Source organism: Equus caballus, chromosome 7 (assembly GCF_041296265.1).
Source record: "Equus caballus isolate H_3958 breed thoroughbred chromosome 7, TB-T2T, whole genome shotgun sequence".
Lineage (NCBI taxonomy): Eukaryota > Metazoa > Chordata > Mammalia > Perissodactyla > Equidae > Equus > Equus caballus.
In genome coordinates this window covers 69,076,301-69,101,341 of record NC_091690.1, presented here as the reverse complement: position 1 = coordinate 69,101,341, position 25,041 = coordinate 69,076,301, and the positions used below count along the sequence as shown (strand labels likewise).

Below are 25,041 nucleotides of genomic sequence, written 5' to 3'. Positions count from 1 at the left end.
TTCAATATCACTGGTCATTATGCAAACGCAAATCAAAACCACACTGAGATACTATCTCACATCCATCAGAATGGCTATCATTAAAAATAAAACAAAACAAAAACAAAAACCAGAAAATAACAAGTAATGGGTAGGATGCAAAGAAAGTGGAATACCTATGCATTACTGGTGGGAATGTAAAATGGTGCAGCAGCTACGGAAAACAGTATGCTGCATCCTCAAAAAATTAAAAATAGAACAACCATATGATCCAGCAATTCCATTTCTGGGTATATACTCAAAAAAAATGCAAGTAGTGACTCCAACAGATATTTGAACACCCACGATCACAGCAGCATTATTCACAATAGCCAAAAGTTGGAAGAAACCCAAGTGTCCACTGACAGGTGAACAGATAAACAAAACGAGTTGTATATATACAATGGGATATTATTCAGCCTTAAGAAGGAAGGAAATTCTGGCATATGCTCCAACACGGATGGACACTGAAGACACTATGCTCAGTGAAATAAGCCATCACAAATGAACAAATATTGTATGATTTCTCAGATATAAGGTTCCCAGAGTTAGTCAAATTCATAGAGACAGAAAGTAGAATGGTGAGTGCCAGGGGCTAGTAGGAGGGGAAAATGTTGAGTTAGTATTTAGTGGGTACAGAGTTGTAGTTGAGCAAGATGACTCTAGAGATGGATGATGGTGATGGTTGTACAACAATGTAAATGTACTTAATGCCACAGAATTGTACTTAAAAATAATAAATTTTATGTTATGTATATTTTACCACAATAAGAAAATTGTTTGCCAAGTATCTTTGCATTCTTAAATTAGTAAAAGATACTATATTTTGATGATCTGAAAATTTTTTATTTAAATTTTTTTTTTTTTTTAGAAGATCAGCCTTGAGCTAACTACTGCCAATCCTCCTCTTTTTGCTGAGGAAGACTGGTCCTGAGCTAACATCCATGCCCATCTTCCTCTACTTTATATGTGGGACGCCTACCACAGCACGGCTTGCCAAGCGGTGCCCTGTCTGCACCCAAGATCCAAACTGGCAAATCGTGGGCCACCAAAGCGGAATGTGTGCACTTAACCACTGTGCCACCGGGATGGCCCCTATTTAAATTTTTTAATGTTTAATATACAAGAGCAAAGTACTCAATGGTTTCTTGCTACTGCTGCTCTTTCTTTTTGTGAGGAAGATTGGCCGTGAGCTAACATCTGTTGCAACTCTTCCTCTTTTTCTGCTTGAGGAAGATTAGCCAAGAGCTAACATCTGTGCCAATCTTTCTCTATTTTGCATGTGGGTTGCTGCCTCAGCATGGCTGGCCAATGGTGTAGGTCTGCACCCAGAATCTGAACCTGTGAACCCGGGCCGCCAAAGCAGAACGTGCCGAACTCAATCACTACACCATGGGGCCAGCCCACCATTGCTTCTTTTTTTTCATTAAATAAAAGAAAAATCAATCTCCCTTTACCGGAATGCTTCCAATTTTTCAAGTTGAGAGAATTCCAATTTATATAGTTGGGAAGAGGAATGGAAGAAGAGAGAAGAAATTACAAAACAAAGTAAAACAAAACACACAAAAAAAACCTTGTTTAGGTGTTTCTTCCTCCTTTTTATTCTCCTCATCCTCCAAGCTGGGACTTTCCCGGGAAGAGCTGTCCTGTTGGCTAGAATTTTTCAATAGGACAGGATCGATTTGTGCTTTCAGGAGGGCAAGAGTCTCAGCCAACTCGTTTCGATTTCTAAACAAGGGAAAAAATAAGACAGCATAAAAATCTTTCTTCTGTTCTAAGAGCTTTCAGAATAACACCTATTAGAAATTAAAATTAAAAAAACACATTACAACATCCAAAACACTGGTACAGCTAACCCTAATTAATCTTGAATTTTAAAATTAAGTATTAGGAATGAATACATATTAAAATACACTATTCTCCAAAGAGGTATCTTAGACTATTCCCTCTATTAATTAGAATGGCAATGCAAATGTCTTTGGCTGAAAAGAAAGGTAAGAACAAACAAACAAAAATCAAAGTTTGAGAATATTTTAAAGTACTATGCAACCTCTAAGGAGTATAAAATCAATGTAAAATTTGCTTGAAGAAGCATTTTTTTAACCAAATAATTCAAGTTCTTGATTCATCTGGATATAAGAATGCTTTTCCACTTACAGAGAGAATAACATTTGATATTGTTATAAAATTATGATGCAGATCTTTCTGAGTAATTATGGCAAAAAGTCAGTTCTAATAACACAGTTCAAACACCAAAGAATTTAGGTTACTAATGCTGTTTCATCAATTATAATTTACAACTGCAGGAAGGGAATTCAATTTGAATTAAAAATTCAAGAAAATCCCCAATAAATAAGATTCTACTCTATAAATTCTCTATTTTTACTAACAAAACCAGTGTTATGGTCAATTTAAATGCCACTTAAAAGTAAGAAAATTCACTTGGATATTTGTCCTGCTCAGATAAGCTGTGTGAAATGGTGACAATACACAGGAAACTCTGGACTGTGAGTTGGGAAAGTTAGTTCTAGACCCACCACTACGTTAACTGATCAGCACCATGATCTTCCCGTGTTCTCAAAGCACGGTGCACGCACTTCTACTTCTATGTAGTTAGTATTAAGCTGAAATCACTTGCTTTCTATCTGTTATGCCACATACGCTCTCTATCCTCCTTTCCCTTTCCACCTCCATCCCAGCTAAACTCTATTGCTTGAGAGCAGGGACACTGCCTTATGAAGCAGGCTCTAAAAAAAATATGTAACGAGGGGCCAACCCCGTGGCCGAGCGGTTAAGTTCGCACACTCCGCTTCAGCAGCCCAGGGTTTCCCTGGTTCGGATCCTGGGCACCGACATGGCACCACTCATCAAACCATGCTGAGGCGGCGTCCCACATGCCACAACTGGAAGGACCCACAACTTAAAATAGACAACTATGTCACCGGGGGGCTTTGGGGAGAAAAAGGAAAAGTAAAAATCTTTAAAAAAAATTGTTTAAAAAAATATATATATAATGAATAAATAGAATCCTTGTCCCTAAACTAGATGGTTACATGGCCCTGGACAGGTCATATATCTTCATCTATAAAAGATCGGATTCTTTGAGTATTATTAAATTGCCCTCCTAAGGAAAGTAATAAAATCGCCACTGATGGACATCTTTCAGAAATTAAAATGACAATAGTTTTATCTTTGTGTATGGGAATGAATACACAGGTTTATATATATTATAAATATCATATGAGAACACATAATAAAATGAACAATTTAGAATTTATTTATTTAATAATAGAAGGTTAGATTAGATGCTCTTTCAAGATCCTGTCTGGTACTGCCTCCACTTTACAAAAAGGAAAATTAAAACTCACAGATGTTAAATAAAGTTTTGGCAAAGTTCCTATCTCCTAACTTCATAACACCAACCTGCTTCTAACCTAAGGCTCTATCTACTTAACGTTATTACTTCTCATATTTCATGGAGAATTTCATATGTAATAAGTGCTTTAACATATTGTTATCTTTGAAGTCATGCTGGGAACTGAAGAATATATTGAAGCTTTTCACTACACCTATTTTAAAAAAACTTCCAACCATTAGAAGAGAGCCAATAGTGCTCAATTATTGTCAATAGTGTCAATTATTTCTACTACTCTAAGCAACCAAGGAGTTTGGCAGAAAAATTTATTAAAGAACTCTCTAGAAGGCTTTTAACCTGACTACTGTGTTAAAACACAAGCCTAAGGTAGTTATTATATAAAGAGAGAAAACTACCCATCTTTGGATTTCTATTTTGATCTAACAATTAGATTTAGTATTCTAAATAATTTTTTTAGATCCTACTTTTGAACTAGTCAGAGGGAATTTTTATAAACATACATATATTCAAATTATACCCAAATTTCTTACCACTATCTACAGGACCTTTTAGAGTAGACTATGACTCTAACAACAATTCAGTTGCTTTGCCCTCCCTCCCTCCACTGCTTTCTTTTCCCTAAAACATTTCCTCATTCAGGCATATTGAATCAGATGTATTTCTCCAAAATATCCTGCTGTCTTAGGATGTCAGGTGTTTGCACTTCTGTTTTCTTAACCTGGAATGTGTTCCCCACAGCTAAGTCCAATTACTCTTTCAAAGACAAGCACAGAATGGATAAATAATGTGGTATATCCATAAAGGGAATATTATGAACCATAAAAAGAAGTGAAATATTGATTCTTACTACATAGATGAACCTTGAAAACATTATGCTATCTGAAAGAAGCCAGACACAAGGGCCACATATTGTATGATTCTATGTATATGAAATGTCTTGAAGAGGCAAATTAAAGAAACAGAAAGTAGACTGATGGCTGACATGGGCTAGGCAAAGGGAGAAGTGTGAATAACTGCTAATGTACAGGGTACAGGCTTTCTTCATGGGGTGCAGAAAATGTCCTGGAGTCAGACAGTGGTGATGATTACACAACTTTGTGAATATACTAAAAACCACTTAACTGTATTAAAATAAAGTGATGATGGCTTGGACAAGAATGTGGCTATGAAGGGGATGAGGGATGATCAAACACACTGGATATATTTTGCACAGACAGCTGATTGGATTTGCTGACGGACTGGACATGAAGTGACAGAAAAAGAAAAGTCAAGGATGTGCCTCCAAGGTTTTGGATCCAAGTAACTGAAAAGGATGTGGCTGCTCAACTGAGACAGGACAAACACGTTGAGGTGGGAAAAGTTACAAGCTCAGTTTTGGGCAGATTGACTGATTTTGACTTAACATATCTTAAAAGATTACAAACTCTTGTATTTTCCTTTCTGTACCCAAAGTTAATCTAGACTTTGGTGAAATGGAGCATATCATCCTAATTTATTATTGCAGAATATGCTTCTTCCTAGTCTAGGGGTTGTTTAGAATTTGAGATAGTGATTAAACCTTTCAGAAGCAATTGAGCTGATAGTCCAATTCAATAAAAAACAACAAAAATGGGGCTGGCCCTGTGGCTCAGTGGTTGAGTTCACGCGCTCCACTTTGGCAGCCCAAGGTTTCACTGGTTCGCATCCTGGGCATGGACATGGCACCGCTCATCAGCCATGCTGAAGCAGCACCCCACATAGCACAACCAGAGGCACTCACAACTAGAATATACAACTATGTACTGGGGGCTTCGGGGAGAAGGAGAAAAAAAACCAAAACAGACAAAACAAAAACAAAGCCAAGCACAGGTATCATCTAATGCCAAGTATAGGTTAGGTACCTGGTTGGTCAATGAAAACTGTACACACTATTCAGAATTCAGTTTTGTTTTGTTTGGCGAGGAAAATTGGCCCTGAGCTAACATCTGTGCCAGTCTTCCTCTATTCTCTACGTGGGATGCCACCACAGTGTGGCTTAATAAGCATTGTGTAGCACTGCACCTGGGCTCCAAACCTGTGAAACCCCAGGCTGCCAAAGTGGAGCACACAACCTTAACCACTATGCAACTGGGCTGACTCCAGAATTCAGTTTTTAGAAAGTGATTGTCAAACCATTACCAATTCTTAAAATATTTTAATTGAGGTATAATTTATATATTTTGAAATAAAAAGAAGATCTTAAGTGTTCAGTTTATCAGTTTTGACAAATGCATACATCTGTGTAATCCACATCTCTAACAAGATAAAGAACATTACCATCACCACAGAAAATTCCCTCCTGCCCTATCCTACTCAATTCCTCTCCTCCACCCAAAGCCAGAAAGAATCAGAACTTGGATGATTGTAACTAGAGATCAGTTTAGTTAACTCCAGAACGTCTTAACAAATGGAATCAAATGATAGGTACTTTCTGGCTTCTTTCACATTATGCTTTTGAGACAAATTCATACAGTTGCATGCATCATGTCATTTCTTTTTACTCCTTAGTAGTAATCCATGTATGAGGACTATTATGAATAAAGATGCTATGAACATTACTATACAAGGCTTTTTGTAAACATGTGTTTTCCTTTCTCTAAGATAAACATCTAGGAGTGAAATCGCTGGGTTATGGGATAACAGTTTGTTTAACATTTGAAGAAACTGCCAAACTGTCTTCCAAAGTGGTTATACCATCTTACATTCCCACCAGCAAGGTGTAAAAATTCCAGTGGGTCTACATTCTTGCTAACACGTGGTGATGTAAGTCATTTCATTTTATTCATTCTAGTGGAAGTAAAGTGGTATCTCATTATGGTTTAAATCGGGAATTCTCTGAGGAACAATGATGTCAAACACTTTTTCATGTGAATATTGGCTGTATGTATATACTCTTTAAAGTAACTATTTAACAGTCTGCATAAGACTTTATCCTCCTTAGCCAACTTGGTATAAAAGCACTTTCAGGAGGCCCTCTCTGATCTTGAAGAATAAGCTAACAGAGTTTGGTCTAAGATTTGCAAAAATTTTCTCATCATTAATAACCAAATACTATCACTTTGTGGGGTTCATATTTTTTGCTTATCTTTTTCACTCCTCAAGAAATTCTCTAGACATACCCCCTAGTGTAAATTAATAGCATTTATAACATGTTATTTGATCAGATGTTAAGAAATATTTTTCTGTACTTTCATCCTCTTTCATTGAGGCCTAAAGTAGAGACAAAATAATGGTGACAAATACTATCCCTCCACAGCAATTCTGTTTTGAACATTAATTGGAAGAAGTGGGACACTGACTACAGCTTATATATTTTTGTTTTTGAAATCTATTATAATTCTTGGTTAAACCATAAAAACATGCCACTTTTGTAGCTTAAAATGTTCAAATGTTGGCAATTTCATGTGATTCAGTGAAACTGAACCACTTTTACTCTTTTCTAAGTAACTTACTAAATCCCGTTGTTTAAACTTAAAATATAATTCTTTATATATCAGTCAACTACCATATATCCATGTCATATATACTTATATTATGAATTTTACAACAAATGGAAATTGCTACTTGGAAGTTTTAAGACTATGATGATGTTATGGTATTAATTTTTTTTTAAGATTTTTTTTTTTAGACCAGTTTTAGGTTCACAGCAAAACTGAGAGGAAGGTACAGAGATTTCTGAAATACTTCCTACCACTGAACAGGCACAGCTTCCCTCATTAACAACATCCCCACTGAAGAGGTATATTTGTTGAAATCTTGAACCTACTCTGACACATAATTACCACCCAGAGTCCATATACATTAGAGTTCAGTCTTGGTGTTGTACATTCTATGGATTTGGACAAATACATACTGGCTTGTATCCCTCATTATGGTATTATACAGAGTAGTTTCACTGCCCTAAAAATCCTCTGTACTTCACTGATTCATCCCTCCCTCCCCTCTAAACCCTGATAACCCCTAATCTTTTTACTATCTCCATAGTTCTGCCTTTTTCAGAATGTCATATAATTGAAATCATAGAGTTCATTTCAGACTGCCTTCTTTCACTTATTAATATGATTTAAGCTTCCTTCATGTCTTTTCATGGTTTGACAGCTCATTTCTTTTTAGTGCTGAATAATATTCCATTGTCTGGATGCACCACAGTTTATCCATTTATCTACTGAAGGATATCTTGATTGCTTCCAAGTTTTGGCAAGTATGAATAAAGCTGCCATAAACATCCTTGTGCAAGTTTGTGTGGAGATAGTCTTCAATCCTCTGGGCAAATACCAAAGAGTATGACTGCTGGATCATATGGTAATGATTAACTGTAAGAAACCACCAAACTGTCTTCCAAAGTGGCTGTGCCATTTTGCACTCCCACCAGCAATGAATGAGAGTTCCTATTGCTCCAGAATTTTGTGGTGTCAGTGTTCTAGATTTTGGCCATTCTAATAGGTGTGTAGCAGTATTTTAAGGTAGTTTTAATTTACATTTCCCTGATGACATATGATGTGGAGAATTTTTTCATGCGCTCATATGCCATCTGTATATCTTCTTTGGCAAGGTGTCTGTTAAAGTCTTTAAGCCATTTTTTAATCAGGTTGGTTGTTTTCTTATTGTTTTGTTGTAGTTGTTGTTGTTGTTGAGGAAGACTGGCCCTGAGCTAACTTCACTTTATATGTGGGATGCCTGCCATAGCATGGCTTGATAAGTGGTGCATAGGTCCATGTCCAGGATCTGAACCTGCAAACCTCAGGCTGCTGAAGCAGAGTATGCAAACTTCACCACTACACCACCGAGTTGGCCCCTCTTACTGTTAAATTTTAAGAGTTTTTTGTATATTTTGGATAATAGTCCTTTATCAGATATGTCTTTTGTAAATATTTTCTCCCAGTCTGCAGCTTAGCTTTTCATTATATTGACAGCATCTTTCACAGAGCAGAAATTTTTAAATTTAATTAAGCTAAGCTTATCAATTCTTTCTTTCATGGATTGTGCCTTTGGTGTTGTATCAAAAATTATCACCAAAACAAGGTCATCTAGATTTTCTTGTGTGTTACCTTCTTGGAGTTTTATAGTTTTGCATTTTACATGTAGGTCAGTGATCCATTTTGAGTTAATTTTTCTAAAGTTGTAAGGTCTGTGACTAGATTCAATTTTTTGCATGTGGATGTCCAGTTGTTCCAGCACCATTTGTAAAGATTATCTTTTTCCCCACCATATTGCCTTTGCTGCTTTGTCAAAGATCAGTTGACCATATTTATGTGGGTCTACTTCAGGGCTCCCTATTCTAGTCCATCAATCTATTTGTCTATTCTTTCGCCAATATACCACTTTCTTAATTACTGTAGCTTTACAGTATGTTGTGAAGTCAGGTAGTGTCAGTCCTCCAACTTTGTTCTTCTCCTTCAATGCTGTGTTGGCTATTCTGGTTCTTTTGCCTCCATGTATAAATTTTGGAATCAGTTGGTCAATAGACAGAAAATAATTTGCTGGGATTTTGATTGGGATTGCACTGAATCTATAGATTAAGCTGAGAAGAAATGACATGTTGACAATATTAAGTGTTCCTATCCATGAACGTGGAATCTCTCTCCACTTAGTTCCTCTTTGATTTCTTTCATCAGAGTTTTGTAGTTTTCCTCATATAGATTTACTCATATTTTGTTAATTTATATCTATGTATTTCAATTTTGAAGGAGCTAATGTAAATGGTATTGTGTTTTAATTTCAGATTCCAACACACATGTTCATTGATGGCATATAGGAAAGCAACTGACATCTGTGTATTAAACCTTGCATCCTGCAACCCTGCTATAATCACTTATTAGTTTCAGGAGGTTTTTTTGTTGAGCCATTCTTTCAGATTCTCTACATAGACAATCATGTCATTTGTAAACAAGGACAGCTGTATTTCTTCCTTCCCAATCTGTATATCTCTTATTTCCTTTTCCTGTCTTATTGCATGGGCTAGGACTTCTGGGAATGTTAGTGTGATAATCAGGTGTTTAGAATTTGGCTTTAATTACCTGACATCAGAGTCAATAAACCCAATGGTTTCTTATAGGTACCAAATATACATATTTGGGAAAAGTTGCCTGGCATATTTGCAGATAGGAATACATATATTCAGAGATATTCTTCAAAAAGGTTAAAAATAACCTGGCATCAGTTCTCTAAAGAAATTTGTGGTTGTTAATATGAGAAAACTGTGTTCAAGCATTCTATTTAAGCACTTGCTTCTGAACAAGTGCCACATACACCATTTTATGTTTATCATAAAGAGATTTTCATACACGAAAAGAAGATTTAAAAAAATGAAAGGCAGAAGCACAGAAAATAAAACCTGGGAGAATGGTCAAGGATGAGAACAGGTGAAAGCAACATCAATGGAATTTCATCTTTTCCTTTCTACTGATAAATATTTCTTCTATGAAGAAACTAAGTTTCAGTCTTTGGGGTTAGAAATGTAAGAAAAGCTGGCAGTTAAACCAGCTGGGAGAAAAGCAACAAATTTTTATTGACCATGTAGTATGGTCCTAGTATGATTTCTCATACATTCTTCACAACAACTCTACTGGTCAAGTACTACCTTCCTCATTTTAAAGTGCAGGAAAGAGAATATCGGAGACAGTTCAAGCTGTTAACTTGAAAATCTATGCTCTTTCTCTCACATCATACATTAGGATATGATCTACTTAAAACAGTGTACTTTAGAAATTGTTTTAAGCAGATACGACTGATCAAAATAATCACCATTATTTTCCTCTGTCACACGTTCTTCATCTACAAAGTGGGAGAGAATATCTTTTAAACAACTACATAAGATTTGTATAGGAAATAGTAGAAGTGGTGGTAAAACATCACGAATAGAACCTTATTCGATGCATGTATTCATACAGATGGTGAGTAAATTTTATTTCAGGACCACTTTGTTTATCTCCATTTAGTAAATTAACTACATGGAAAACCGTATTATAGTAAAGTTTTATAGCACATGAAAGAATCCCCCATGAGCTCATTCAATTTACGTTTATTCTTAAGGATGAAAGTTGAGCTTCCCTGATCCAAAAAGATATTCCAAATTTCTATGGATTTTCTCTCTTCAAAATCTTAATAATCACTAACAAAAATCTGCTAAAATCCAAAATGAGTGAAAACAGAAATGAGTTAAAGTCAAATGAGTTTTTCATAAACCAGTGGTTATATATCCATTATCTCTCCCTACTTTAGTTATAGATCCACTGATATTTTCAAAATTAATATAAACTGTAGGTATAAATAGAATAAATTCTAAATAATTAAGTTGTAAAGACAGAAAATTAGAGACACAAAGATTCTGAATAACAGTCTCAGTGTTACTTATTGATTAAAAAATGTATTTCACAAGTTTACATTAAATGTTTCTGTTCAAATGTATTTGTCAACATAAATAAGAAATCATGATTTTAAAAAAAGGATTATGGTAAAAGTTACTAAAGTAGCAAGGTGAATTGGCCAAATTAAAATAATTAGGAATATATAATGTCTAATAGGAAACAATAGTTAAATAAGAACTAAACAATACGTTTCTTGTATTTTTGTCTAACAATGTATTTTTCTGTGCCTATTATCTGTACATTATTATTTGTCAGATTCTGGCTTCCTAAAATACAAGCTATATGATCTGATATGGACCACAATGCTAAATATATTTATTTATTTGACAAATAATTCACTAAGTGCCCATAATGGATATTGTGCTGGGCACTAGGCTAGGTCCTGGAAATTCCCCAACCTCAAAAAAAGAGGCACCACTCCAGCTGCAGAGATTATATTCTGGCAGAGAAGAGAACAAAGTTAAGAAACACGCAAATAAACGTGAAAAGATTCCAACAAAAGATACCTGACAATGCATTTCCATGAAGAGCCATCTTGATCATCTTGTTCTTCTATGTACATTCTGACATTGTGATCTTGATCCAACTGGTACCAGTACATGAGGCCATCTTTGTCTCGGCCAATTGGCTGGAGACGCATGGTGTCGGCATCCTCCTCATTGATAATATTCTTGAATTTGAGATTGTCATCAAACTGACACTCGCAGAGGTACTGGAAAATAGTCATAACACGGCTTAAATTATCCCAGAAATGTTTCTCCATCACAGTAAACATGCTAAGCTCAACCACAGAGCTGATTCAGGGGCAGGAGTAGAAAGAACAGGTGCAGTTTATCCACCTTCCACCATCCTCTCCCCCTTTTACACAATCTGTTTAGAATAACCAATTTTAAAAAGATAAATTTTAAGTTATTTTAATATTACATAAATTTACAGGTTTAACACAATGACAAAAATCAAGTTATATTCAAAAGCACTGAGTCTGTTTGCACTAAAGTCTCCTAAATTGTCTCATGGTATAAAATTTTCAATGATTCTTTCTCTCATAAAGCTTTTAGATGAACACTGTTCTTGAAATGGCTGCCTGTTTTGAAAGCCTGAGACATATTCAGTTTTCAAGGGAAGAAGTCTCACGGATAGCTGCCTTGGGTGAATTCTCTTAATAAGAAGATATTCACATGACTAAATTGGAAGAACTGACTAATTTTTGTTGTACATTTTTGTATATGATTAGGGTAGAAAGTCAGATTTCTTCCCTGAGCCTCTCTGCCCAGGCAGATTATACATAAAGTTCCGATCACAGCCTCTTTGCCTTTGCCTATGTTATCTAGCCCAGAAGTCTCTCTTCTGTGAAGAGTATTTGTTTCCTTCATTACACTGGCCACCTTGCTAATAATTAGGACCAATACTCTGAAATGGGTGGGAAGAGAAAGGGAAATTCAAACCTGAAAAAATAAATCTACTTTGAGAAGACCTGTTTTAATCAAGTAGGTTTGGTTACATGAGAATTTTATTAAGTTCACAATTGCATGCCCCTAGTCATCTAGAAAACTAATTATCAAGTCACTAATTTACTAAATCAGTAAAAGATTAACCACAGTTTACAGTATTTGTTAGCAATGACTGTGAAGGCTGAAAACAATGAATAAAATTAATCTGAGGCAACTGCTTGCCCATTCTACTACCGTCCCTACAAGCAGAGATCATTAAACCTAGATATATTTGTGTACTGAAAAACAATCAAAAATAGTAATTTAAAGAATACACTCTTTTGTCAACAAAAAACAAAAAGAGAAAATCCACTATCCTTTTCCACTGAGAATAACAATTTCTACTTTCCAATTATTTTCCAATTCAACCAGGAGTCAAAAGAAATTTTTTTAATTAAAACGACTGTAAAAAATAATAAATTTATTACCTTTAAGAGTGCTAGTTTGCATTCAACACTCATTTCAAGATAGCCCTTCTTCTCCATCTCCCATGCCCAGGTGCTATTAAACTCTTGGCATATCTGTCAGAGAAAGTTAATATCTTAATATATAAAAGCGATTTTTATTTACATTGGTAGTTTTGTTGTACAATTATGTTAACTATTCTTGCTAATACATACATATAATAAAGGGAAAAGTTTATACCAAACACAATCCAATTCAATTCCACCCAAAAATGCACACTACCTAAATACATCAGAAATGTTTACTATTGTCTGATGACTGAATTTAAGCTAAGCAGTGATCTCTGTAGCTCTCTCCTCTGCTCTCAAGAATTTTATACACACTTTCGTGGCACATTTATGCAAATGGAAGTAATTACTTGATTCTGTCTCTCCAAATGGCCTAGAAGCTCCTTGAGGGCAAGGACAATAGTTTATCCATCTCTATGCTTAGAGTGTAAGTAGGTTCAAAAAACATGCCAGATTGTAGACATATTTTTAATTAAGCCACTCTCAAACTCAAGTTTTCCTATTTTTGGGTAAAAATTCCATCGCTTGGCATTTGAGACCTTCTATAACGTGGCATTAACTTAAATGTCTAGGCTTCTCCCTATACAAGCATTTCAGGCAAACCAGAGCCACTGTAACAGGCTAAGGAGAGAAGATTTGGATAACCCCTCTGCTCAATAATAAAAACTAATCAGGAGAAATGCCATGGTTCTGTGACCCCTGTGAGCCAGTTTCTTCAGCAATAAAAGGGGAGTAGTGATAATTCTGATCTTAAAGGTTATGAAATAGGCATGAAAAATGATATAAAGTGCCTAGCAATTTCATGTTCTTTTTTCAATCCAAGAAGCAAAGAATATAACGAAGGTCAAGGGAGAAGAACCAACACAAGGGACAAGATTTCCCTGGAGCTTGGGCAATTGGCTAGACAGGCAGACAGGAGAAAAATGAGGAGGTAAACGGGACTGCTTGCAAGTGGCCCTCTTAGGAGGGCTACCCCTTTCCTATCCTGCACCAGTGTCATCTTTCTTTTACCAGTTTGTCTAATGAAATCACAGGAGATCACTGTCAGGATAGAAAAAGAAGATAAAGCAAGCAGTATGGCCAGGAACTAAATAATGGGGAAATCTTCAAAGGCACAAAGGAAGAATGAGCTTTCCATTCTCTGGAATAACCATACTTCCTCTGAGTGATAGCACCATACTTTGTAGAGAAAAAAAAAACTGAGGTATGTAGAGGAAAAGGAAATTTTTGAAATATTACACAGGGAAGACTTGAAAGTGATTATATCAAAAGCTGAAAAGGTCAGGATCTGAATAGACATTTTGCCAAAGAATATATACAAATGGCCAATAAGCAAAGAAAAAGATGATCAATATCATTAGTCACTAGGGAAATGCAAATAAAAACAACAATGAAATGCTACTTCACACCCATTAAGATAGCTGTAATCAAAAAGAAGGGTAATAGCCAATGGTGAGAATGAGGAGAGACTGAAATGCACACAGACTGTTGATGGGAATATAAAATGGTGTAGCTGCTTTGTAAAAAACCTTGGCAATTACTCAAAATGTTAACACTGAGTTACATAAGACTAAGCAATTTCATTCCTAGGTATTTACACAAGAAAAATGAAAATATATGTCCACATAAAAACTTGTACAAATGTTCATAGTAGTATTATTTAGAATAGCCAAAAGGTGGAAACAACTCAAATATCCACCAACTGATAAATGAATAAATAATATGTGGACTATCTATACAATGGAATTTTTACAGCCATAAAAAGGAAGGAAGGAGCTGGCCCTGTGGCATAGTGGTGAAGTTCTTGTGCTGTGCTTTGCGGCCCGGGGTTTGCAGTTTCAGATCCCAGGCGTGGACCTAGTACTGCTTGTCAAGCCAGGCTGTGGCGGCATCCCACATAAAGTAGAGGAAGACTCACACAGATGTTAGCTCAGGGACAATCTTCCTCAAGCAAAACGAGGAACATTGGCAACAGATGTGAGCTTGGAGCAAATCTTCCTCACCAAAAAAAAGAAGAATGCAGTAGTGATACATTCTATAGTATAAACGAACATTAAAAGCATTAAGTGAAAAAAAAAAAGACACAACAGGTCACATATTGTATGATTCTATGTATCTGAAATGTCCACAATAGTCAAATCCATGTAGACTAAAAGTTAATTAGTAGTTGCCAGGGGGTAGAAGGAGGAATGGGGAGTGACTGCTAATAGGTAGGAGATTTCTTTGTGGAGTGATAAAAATGTTCAAGAATTAAGATAATGGTGATGGTTGCGCATCCTTATGAACATACTAAAAAACAGTGAATTGTATATTTTAAAAGGGTGATTTTATGGTATGTGAATAATATCTATTTTTAAAAAAGAGAGAGAGTCAATAATGCAGAGCACAGCTTACAACCTGAATGAGGCATTATTCTGTGCTCTGCTGTACACCACACCCCAGAAGATGAGGACGTTGGCTGGCTAACAGGCCAGACGCCGAGCGTGAGGAAGCTCCTCTGCAATATCTGACAGGGGTCGAGACTGATGGAGCCCCAAAGCTTGACCAACAACCCAGGTAACAAGGCACAGCCAAAGGCGCATGGCGTCAAAGATACCAATACAACCGGACACCTACTGATTATCATTTACTGTGTGTGAAAGAGGAGAAAAGAGAGAGGTGGATACAGAGATAATTAAGACAAAGATCTCCGCCTTCACACTGCTTAGGTTCAATTTACTGACATTCTTTATTTATAGTGGTTAGGATGCAAAACTTTTGTTGTGCTGATATTCAGAGATAAACATGTTACTCACTTTCTGTTTCTTTAAGGGCAATGTAGACATATTACCGTGGTGTTTGAGGCCCATCCCCAAAAAATAACATTAGATTTGCCTGAATAGCCATAATCTATTGTTACCACAAACTAAACACTGCAAATAAAACTTGCAAATGAAGAGTACTCTAAATGACACTTAAATAATTCTTAATTATTTAATATATAGTCCTTAAGCAGGACTATATATCTATACCAGGAGGCAGCAAACTTTTTCTGTTAAGGGCCAAACAGGAAATAATTTAGGCTTTGTAGACCATACGGTCTCTTTTTCAACTATTCAACTCTGCTGTTATAATGCAAAAGCAGCCACAGAAAATATATAAATGAGTGAGCTTGGCTATGTTCCAATACCACTTTATTTATGGATAAGGAAATTTGAATTTCATATAATTTTTGTACGTCAACAATTCTCCCAACCATTTAAACATGTAAAAACCATTCTAAGTTTTTGAGCCATACATACACAGGCAGCAGGCCAGATCTGGTCCCTTAGCTATAGCTTACGTACAGTGCCAGAAACCAGAGTGTCTATCAAAGACGATCTACAACAGTTATTCTTTGGGTCCTTGAAACAAGGGGATCCCTATTAGATTGGTAATTCATACTACCTCCCCAAGCTCAACTTGATTCTGACCAAGTAGCCTTGTAATTATAATTTGGTTTTGCATACAATTTCTCTTTAGAGAATGTTCCAACATCCAAAACATGAATATACTGGTATAACATTTGTATTTATCACCATAAGTTATCATTCCATAACACTGATTTTATGTTTGATTATTTCCAAATCTGGTCAGGAAAGGTGTCAGACAAGGGTGCATTTTATCTCTCTGTTTAATCTGTATGCAGAACATACTATATGAAAAACTGGGCTAGACTCAGATGAAGGAGGAGTGAAAATTGGTGCAAGAAATATCAACAATCTAAGATATGCAGATGACACAATCTTACTGGCAGAAAGCAGCAATGACTTGAAATGACTCCTGAGGAAAGTGAAAGAAGAAGTGCCAAAGGAGGACTGCATTTGAATACTAAGAAGACAAAAATCATGACTACAGAAGAACTATACAACTTGAATGTAGACAATGAGGACACTGAAATTGTGAAATATTTTGTTTACCTTGGTTCGGTCATCAATTTAAATAGAGACTGTAACCAAGAAATCAACAGAAGACTGAGAGTTCGAAGTGCAGCAATGAAAGAATTAGGGAAGATCAAGTGTAAGGAAGTGTCATTGGTGACTAATGCCAAGATTATCCACACTCTCATATTCCCAATTACCATGTATAGATGCAAAAGCTGGTCAGTGAAGAAGTCTGACAAGAAAAAATTGATTCATTTGAAATACAGTGTTGGAGGAGAGTTCTACAAATACCCTGGACTGCCAGAAAGATGAACAAGTGGGTCCTAGAGCAAATTAGGCCTGAACTATTGCTTGAGGAAAAAATGATAAAACTGAGGCTGCCCTACTTAGGGCACATCATGAGAAGGAAAGGTTCTTTGGAAAAGACAATAATGCTGGGAAAAGTAGAAGGCAGGAGGAAAAGAAGACCCAATGTGAGATGGATTGACTCCAGAAAGGAAGCCACAGGCATGAGTCTACAGAAATTGACTAGGGCTATTCAGGACAGGACTTTGTGGACATCACTCATTCACAGGGTCACCAGGAGTCGCTGACTTGACGCCAACAAGAAGGCAGGAGTGTCTCTCTCAAGGACCTGAAGCCACTTCTTCGATCTGTAATCAGAAGGATAGGGCCTCCCAGATTCTGTCGGAAAGTAGAAGTCTAACTTCCAAAGTTAGCAGGCACAGAAGGTCTACTCAAGTTGACTTTGCCAACCCTCATACCTGCTTTTTGTAATTTTTCATTTCCCACTTGCCATTTCATTTGTTTGACCCTCTTCCCACATTCCCCTCTCTCGGCTCCCTTATTCTGTCTTTGAAACACCAGTCACCTCTGGGCAAACTGGAATTGAGCTCAGCTCCTTCCACTACCACAGTAGTTACTGAATAAAATCTGTTTCTACTGCCTTTAACTAGTGCCTGGCTTTATCTTTGACAGAGGAGTCCTTGGATATCGTTCACATGGAGATCTTTATTTTACAGTTGAGAAACATGAAGTTTAAAGATGATTAAACTTTAAATCATCCATAATATAAAGTGATTCCAGGGGCCGGCCCTGTGGCCGAGTGGTTAAGTTCACGCGCTCTGCTTCAGTGGCCCAGGGTTTCACTGGTTCGGATCGTGGGAGCGGACATGGCACTGCTCGTCAGGCCACGCTGAGGCGGCATCCCACATGCCACAACTAGAAGGACCCACAACTAAAAATACACAACTATGTACCGGGGGACTTTGGGGAAAAAAAGGGAAAAATAAAATTTTTAAAGTGATTCCACAAACAATGACTGAGTACCCAACTCTATGGCTGGAACTAGTCAAGGAGCTGGGATATCATGGTGAAGAGGGCAGACAACCCGCCATCATGGAGCTTACACTCTAGGAGGTAGTCAAACGGGTAAAAATAAGAAAATATCAAGTAAAGACAAACACTATGTTGAAAATAAAGTAATATGATAGAGAGTATGAATGCTACTCTGGATTGAGTGTTAAGGGAAGGCTTCATTAAAAAAGCTGACATTTGACACAAAACGTTGAGACATAATAAAATAGAAATCAGTTACAGGAAGATCTGGAGTAGATATGTTCCAAGCAAAAGCAAGAAGCTAGCAAAACGGCCTTAAAGTTTGGCACATTGAAAAAGAAAAAAGGTAGGGAGGAGGTGACCGTAATGGCCAAATGGTTAAAGTTCCACGTGCTCCACTTGGGCGTCCTGGGTTCACAGGTTCATCAACTCCACTCATCAGCCATGCTATGGCAGCATCCCACATACAAAATAAAGGAAGATCAGCACAGATGTTAGCTCAGGGTGAATCTTCCTCAGCAAAACAAAACAAAAAACAGAAAAAAGATCAGTGTAAATGAAGTAGAATGACAGGAAAGTAGTAGAAGATAAGGTTTAAGTGGTAACCAAGGTCTAAACCATGTAGGCCAGGGCAAGGAATTAAGGTTTTATTTCAAATATGATGTGGGAGGCCACTGGAAGATTTTAAGTGCAGGAATAACAAGATCTGGCTTACGGTTCAAAAATGGCTGCTGTGTGGAAACGAACTGTAGAGGGGAAAAACGGAAACTAGGAAAACAATTTTAAGGCAAGAGATAATAACATGGACTAGGGCGGTAGTAGTGGGAACAGAAAGAAGTAAACAGTTATATTTTGGGGGTAGAATACTCAGGACTTTTGATAGAACAGATGTGGAGTGTGACTAGAAAGGAAAACTAAGGATCACATCTAGATTCCTTGGCTTGAACAAATGCAAGGCTAAAAGTGCTTTTAACTAAGGGTATACCTGAGAGAACAGACTTAGCAAGAAATCTGTTTTGTCCTATTAGGTTCGAGGTATGTATTAGACATCTAAGAAACGTCTTGCTCAAAGTTAGTGGCTGAGCTGAGACCTGAAATTTCTGACTCCTGGCTGAGAGATCTTTCCACTGGATCATACAGTCTTTACTCAAACCTTTTCAAATCCGAGACAAGAGGAATTTCATGGCTAAGCTCTGAGAAGTCAAGGGCTGTGTCACTCATCTTCATATTCTTACCTTGTGACAAAAGTATGAGACAAAGCAGATACAAAACAAATACCTGATGAATAAAAGAAAGACACAAGAATAATGCTTTTACCTTAATTTAAAAAATTCTTTTAGGTTAACCACCAATAATTTCTACAGCCAACAAAACACATCTTAAAGAACATTATAAATTCTTAACAGAATAATAAAAAAACTGACCTTTACTGAATGTTTATTATGTACCAAGTACTGTTCTAACTGCTTTAAAATATTAACTCAGTCAATTCTCACAAGCCTTAGAGGGTGTACTGTTATGCTCAGGAGTTCTGTGCTTTAGTCAAGGAATGAAGAGAAATAGGAATTACTATCTCTAGTTATTTACAGTGAAATCAGTATATATTTAAGACACCAATCAGGTCACTTGTCACCAACAGAGTTGTGGATAAAGGCTAGACTGAGAATTATAAATCATCCAGCTCCATTATTTATACTCAAATTACACCTCAGCAAGCCTCCTTGACCTAATATTTCAACACGTCCAACTGTTGTGTATACAGTAAGTCTTTCTAGAGGACTAAAGGAAATATTTATTAAGTACTGGGGGGCAAAGATGAATTAACAGACAGTCTCTGCTCTAGGAAGTTCAGAATTCAGAGACAAAGTCATGTAAACAAATACACTCATGAGATTTAAGGATGGGGATACATTCTGAGAAACGCATCATTAGGTGATTTTAGTGTTGTGTGAACGTCACAGAGTGCACGCACACAAACCTAGATACTACAGCCCTCTACTACAGCTACACTGTTATAGGACTGGCAGTGCAGGTCTGCTTACGCCAGCATCACCACAAACTCTTGAGTATTGTGATGTGCTAGGACATTATGATAGCCACCATGTGACTAGGCAACAGGAATTTTTCAGCTCCATTATAATCTTATAGGACCACAGTTGTATATGTGGTCCCACATGGAGCAAAACATCATTATGCAGTGCATGGCCATAATGATGGGGGGAAAGCAGTCAGTGCAGTGAATTATCTACAAACTGAGTAACTGACATATCTATAAACTACTATGCAAATGCAGAGGGGAGAAACACTAATTCAGCCAACAGATGAAGGGAGATTAAAGAAGGTTTTATTCAAGTGGTAACATTTATGCTAATATCTGAAGGATGAATGAGGTTTTATCAGACAAGGAGGTAAAGAATATTTCAGGAAGGAAAAAACAGAATATGCAAAGCAATGGGAATGTAAATGATGATGTACCTTCTGTGAATGTGAAGGTGAATAAAGGAGCTCTTTATACAGAGTCCTAGAGCCCTAGATCATGAGTGCTTGGGGTTGGGAGTAGGCAGAGACAAGGCTGTGAAGGAAAGTAGTAAGCAAGGCTGTGCAAGTAAGTCATGGCTTATAAATATGGGGACTCAAAAAGCATTTACAAGTACTGCTACACAACAGTTCTTTTTTTTTTTTTTTTGGCTTGAGGAAGATTGGCCCTGAGCTAACATCCGTTGCCAATCTTCCTCTATTTTTGCATGTGGGATGCTGCCACAGCATGGCTTGATGAATGGTGCATAGGTCTGAGTCTGGAATCTGAACCTAGGAACCTCAGGCTGCCGAAGCGGAGAGTGCACACTTGACCACTACACCACTGGGCTGGCCCATGGACAAGAGTTCCGTTGTACCATGCAAGGTGGACAAAAGGATAGATTCTAAGGTCAAGGAGACAAACTAAGGCCTGTTTTACAACAATTCAAGGGAAAGGTGATGAAGCTTAAGCTAAGTTTGGCAGAGAATACTCAAGAAAAGGCAGATTCAGATTCTTAGTGCACATGTCTTACAAAAACAATAACAAGTTTTATGTTTAATATGTGGTTTTATTATTTACAATAGAACTTTCACATATATTATTTCATTTGAGGTGGGTGTCCTGTAAAACTATAAGATTTTTGAAAGCAAAAACAAAGTCTGATTCATCTTTCTATTTCCCATAGTACCTACCAAGTACAGGGCCTTGCTAACAGTGGACACAACAAATATTTACTGTATCAACATTCTCTGGTTTAACTACTGAGACAATTTACTATTATGATGGGCTATCTGGGAACACTCCCTGTGAGAATGCATTAAGAGTTATATAGAACGGATGTTTCTTTACTTCCTTAAAAAAAAACATACAGGAAATATGTTGACAGCAAGATTTCTTAAGTAACATGGTTTTGAAAATCAAAAGAACACCAAAACGCCAAGTGACCAGAACAAAGGCATGTATTAATTAGTTCATTCCACAAACATTTTAACAGGAATTTAAATTGTGCCAGACACTGTGCTTGACACAGGATTAGTAAGATACGTACTAACCTCCTACTAAACAAGCTCAGGAGTAGGGGCACAGACATCTAGAATCTGAGTTAACCGATAAATTGAGTACATTTACACATGTCAAAAACTTAAGAACCTACTCTCAAAAGCAGCCTATTCTGAAATCTTAGTCAAGGAAAAAATGCCCTGAAAGTATCTAAGTGTAGCAAGAAAAATAAAACCTCTATCATAGCTATTTTATATTCATAGGTAAGATTAACCATATACCTAAAATATACCTAAAATGGCAAGAGAGCAATTGGTAAGTAAGTCTTTCCAAGCAAGCTGCTTTGTAACAGTAATCTGGATAGAAAGGGAAATAAGGTTTTGGTATCAAATAGGTGAAGATGCAAACCCTGGCTCCCTCTACCAGCAGCGTGATCTTGTTGAGTCAATTACCTGTCTGAATTTCAGGATCTTCATCTGTAAAATGGAGGTTTTGTTGCTAGTAAAAGAGATGAAATAAGGAAGATGCCACTGCGTCATAGCTCCCTTATATAAACGCAAATTAAAAATTTGTGATTCTAGAAAATCACAAGAACCAACTGGAACACAAGCAGAAACACAAGGAATTAAGAGCTGGTAGGTGGAGATAGTGTTCTTCAAGTTGTGCGTAAACATTGTTTCATGATACTTTTGTATCAGATATATATATAAAAAACATGTCAAAAGATCTAAATAAAATTATTGGTGATTGATTTGTTTTAATTTCCTACTTTCATTTTCTGGGTAACTAACCGTATATTATACTGAACGGCTTCCCGTGTTATGCTCTGTATCCAATACGACAGTGAATATGTTGAAGCTAAGATTACTGAAAGATTAAGAGAAAAGTCCTTGACTTGTATTTTTAAAATATATATAAACAAACATAATATTTTCCATTTTAACCATTAAGTATACAATTCAGCAGCATTCATTACAATCACAACGTTGTATAACCATAACAGTACATTTTTATATCCAAAACTTGTTTTATCGCCAAACTCTTTAACTATGAAGCAATAACTCCCCATTCTCCTCCCACCCTGGGCACCTGGTAACCTCTAATCTACTTTCTGTCTCTATGAATTTGCCTATTCTAGATAGTTTATATAAGTGAAATCATCCAGTATTTGTGCTTTTGTGTCTGGCTCCTTTCACTTAGCATAATCTTTTCAAGGTTTACCCATGCTATAGCACGTATAAGAACGTCAATCCTGGGGCTGGCCCCGTGGCCGAGTGGTTAAGTTCGCGCGCTCCGCTGCAGGCGGCCCAGTGTTTCGTTGGTTCGAATCCTGGGCGCGGACATGGCACTGCTCATCAGACCACGCTGAGGCAGCGTCCCACATGCCACAACTAGAAGGACCCACAACGAAGAATATACAAAACAACTATGTACGGGGGGCTTTGGGGAGAAAAAGGAAAAAATAAAATCTTTAAAAAAAAAAAAAAAAAAAAGAACGTCAATCCTTTTTAGAGGTGAAAAATATTCCATTGTATCAATATACCACATTTTGTTTATATAAACCATTCATCTTTTGATGGACACTCGCGTAATTCCAACCTTTTGGCTATTGTGAATTATGCTGCAAAAAATATTAGCTTACAAGCATCTGTTTGAGTCTCTGTTTTCAGTTCTTTTGAGTATACAGCTAGGAGTGGAATTGCTGGGTCATATGGCAATTCTATGTTTAGCTTTTTGAGGAAGTGCCAAACTGTTTTCCACAGCAGCTGCACCATTTTGCATTCCCATGAACATATAAGAGTTTCAATATGTCCACGACTTCACTAACACTTATTGTTTTCCTTAAAAAAAAAAAAAAAAACCCATTCTATTACGTAGAAAGTGATATCTCACTGTAGTTTTGATCTGCATTTCCCCAAAGACTAATAATGTTGACCTTCTTTTCATGTGCTAATCTTTGGGGAAATGTCTACTCAAATCTTTTACTCATTTTTCAAGTGGGCTGTCTTTTTGTCATTGAATTTTAGGAGTTCCTTATATAGTCTGGATATTAAATTATCAGTCATACAATTTGCAAATATTTTCTCCCATTCTGTAGGTTGTCTTTTCACTTTCTTTGTAGTGTCCTTGGATGCACAAAAGATTTTAATTTTGATAAAGTCCTCTTTATCTATTTTTTCTCTTGTTGCTCATGCTTTTGGTTGTCACATCTAAGAATCTGTTGCCAAATCCAAGGTCATGAAGATTTATCCTTAGGTTTCATTGTTAGAGGTTTATGATTTTAACTCTTTTATTTAGGTTGTTGATCTATTCTGAGTTAATTTTTGCATACAGTATGAGGTAGGGTATCTGTTGCATTTTGCAAACTGTTAAATTCCAACAAGTATATATTTCATACTATAGGCCACAGTTAAAAGAAGTTTTAAAAATACTATAATAAGTACTCAATCAATCTTATACACTCCATCCTTCTCTCATTTTTATCTCAGACAAGAATCAAAACATGCATACATCATCAACATAATAATATTTTTCAGTGGGTTCCTAAAGCTTTTTATACTTAGGAAACTTTAAGAGATTTTATTTTTACTTCCCTTAGCTAAAGCAATGAGCAATAACTTTAAATTGCTATTTTTATGTAACTTCTTTCAAAACACACTGATAATAGAGTTTAGGCATGTTTACGAAGTAAATAACTGTGGCTACGAAAGAGCAGTACTTCTGAGCGTATAATTGAGAGGTCATGACCAATACAAGTGTGCACACTTGAAAAAAAGCTCTGGAGGTGAGAAGCGGGTTCCTGAAGTCGAACCAAGGACACTCTTGCCACAGGAGGTTTCCCAGCCATAATTAAGGCATTACTGCTTCTTTCTCTATGGAAAAGGTTTCAGGTACATTATTATCATAAAACATTCATTAGACCACCTGAAGTCACATAGGAATGCAGTAGAAAACTAAAGAAAATGTAATCCAATATTCTATGTCCACAAGTATAAATAATTTGGCCCAAGTTGCTGTCAATTTCAAAGGAATGCCAATCACAGGAAATAAAAAAATTCCCTAAAATTGCTCTGCTGTTTCTCTGATAATCTATTATTAATATTTAAACAGCATTTGCTGGGTTCCAACTATTTCACTGGCACTATGCTGAGAATATTCACATACACTTTCATGAAAAAACAGAGGGTCAAAGAAGTTAAGTTACTTAACCAAACTTATACACTTAGTAATTAGCAGAATTCAGGTTTTTCTCCACTATAAATCCAATGCTCTTTCACACTACAATTCACATTGTATTGAATTCAATTCAAATTGAATTCAATTCAAATTGAATTTCACATGCAATTCATTTATGAGGCCAAATTATGGCCGCTCTGACATTATCAGAGTAGATGGTACTCTTTAAGGAACATTTCACAAAGTTAAAAATATGTGAAAATGCTTTCCAAGATGTAATGCATTAAGTATTTATGCTGTGGCATCAGACAAAGCTTTGTTCAATCCTTGCTTCAGCATCTACTATCTATGTGACCTTGGAAGTT

General features: G+C 36.5%; 1 protein-coding gene across 3 annotated transcripts in view; it reads right to left on the bottom strand.

Annotated features, from left to right (window-relative positions):
- RSF1 (remodeling and spacing factor 1) overlaps window positions 1–25,041 on the bottom strand; it is a 146,049-nt gene that overhangs the window by 58,261 nt on the left and 62,747 nt on the right. For 2 of the 3 annotated variants that reach the window (XM_005612015.4, NM_001301166.2), the window contains exons 3-5: window positions 12,698–12,790; window positions 11,286–11,491; window positions 1,592–1,746 (exon numbers count right to left, since the gene is read on the bottom strand). In XM_005612015.4, coding sequence (XP_005612072.2) covers window positions 1,592–1,746; window positions 11,286–11,491; window positions 12,698–12,790 — 454 coding nt within the window. Of the gene's footprint in view, window positions 1–1,582; window positions 1,747–11,285; window positions 11,492–12,697; window positions 12,791–25,041 lie in introns of those variants that run through there. The other variant, XM_070272062.1, reaches the window with a different exon arrangement.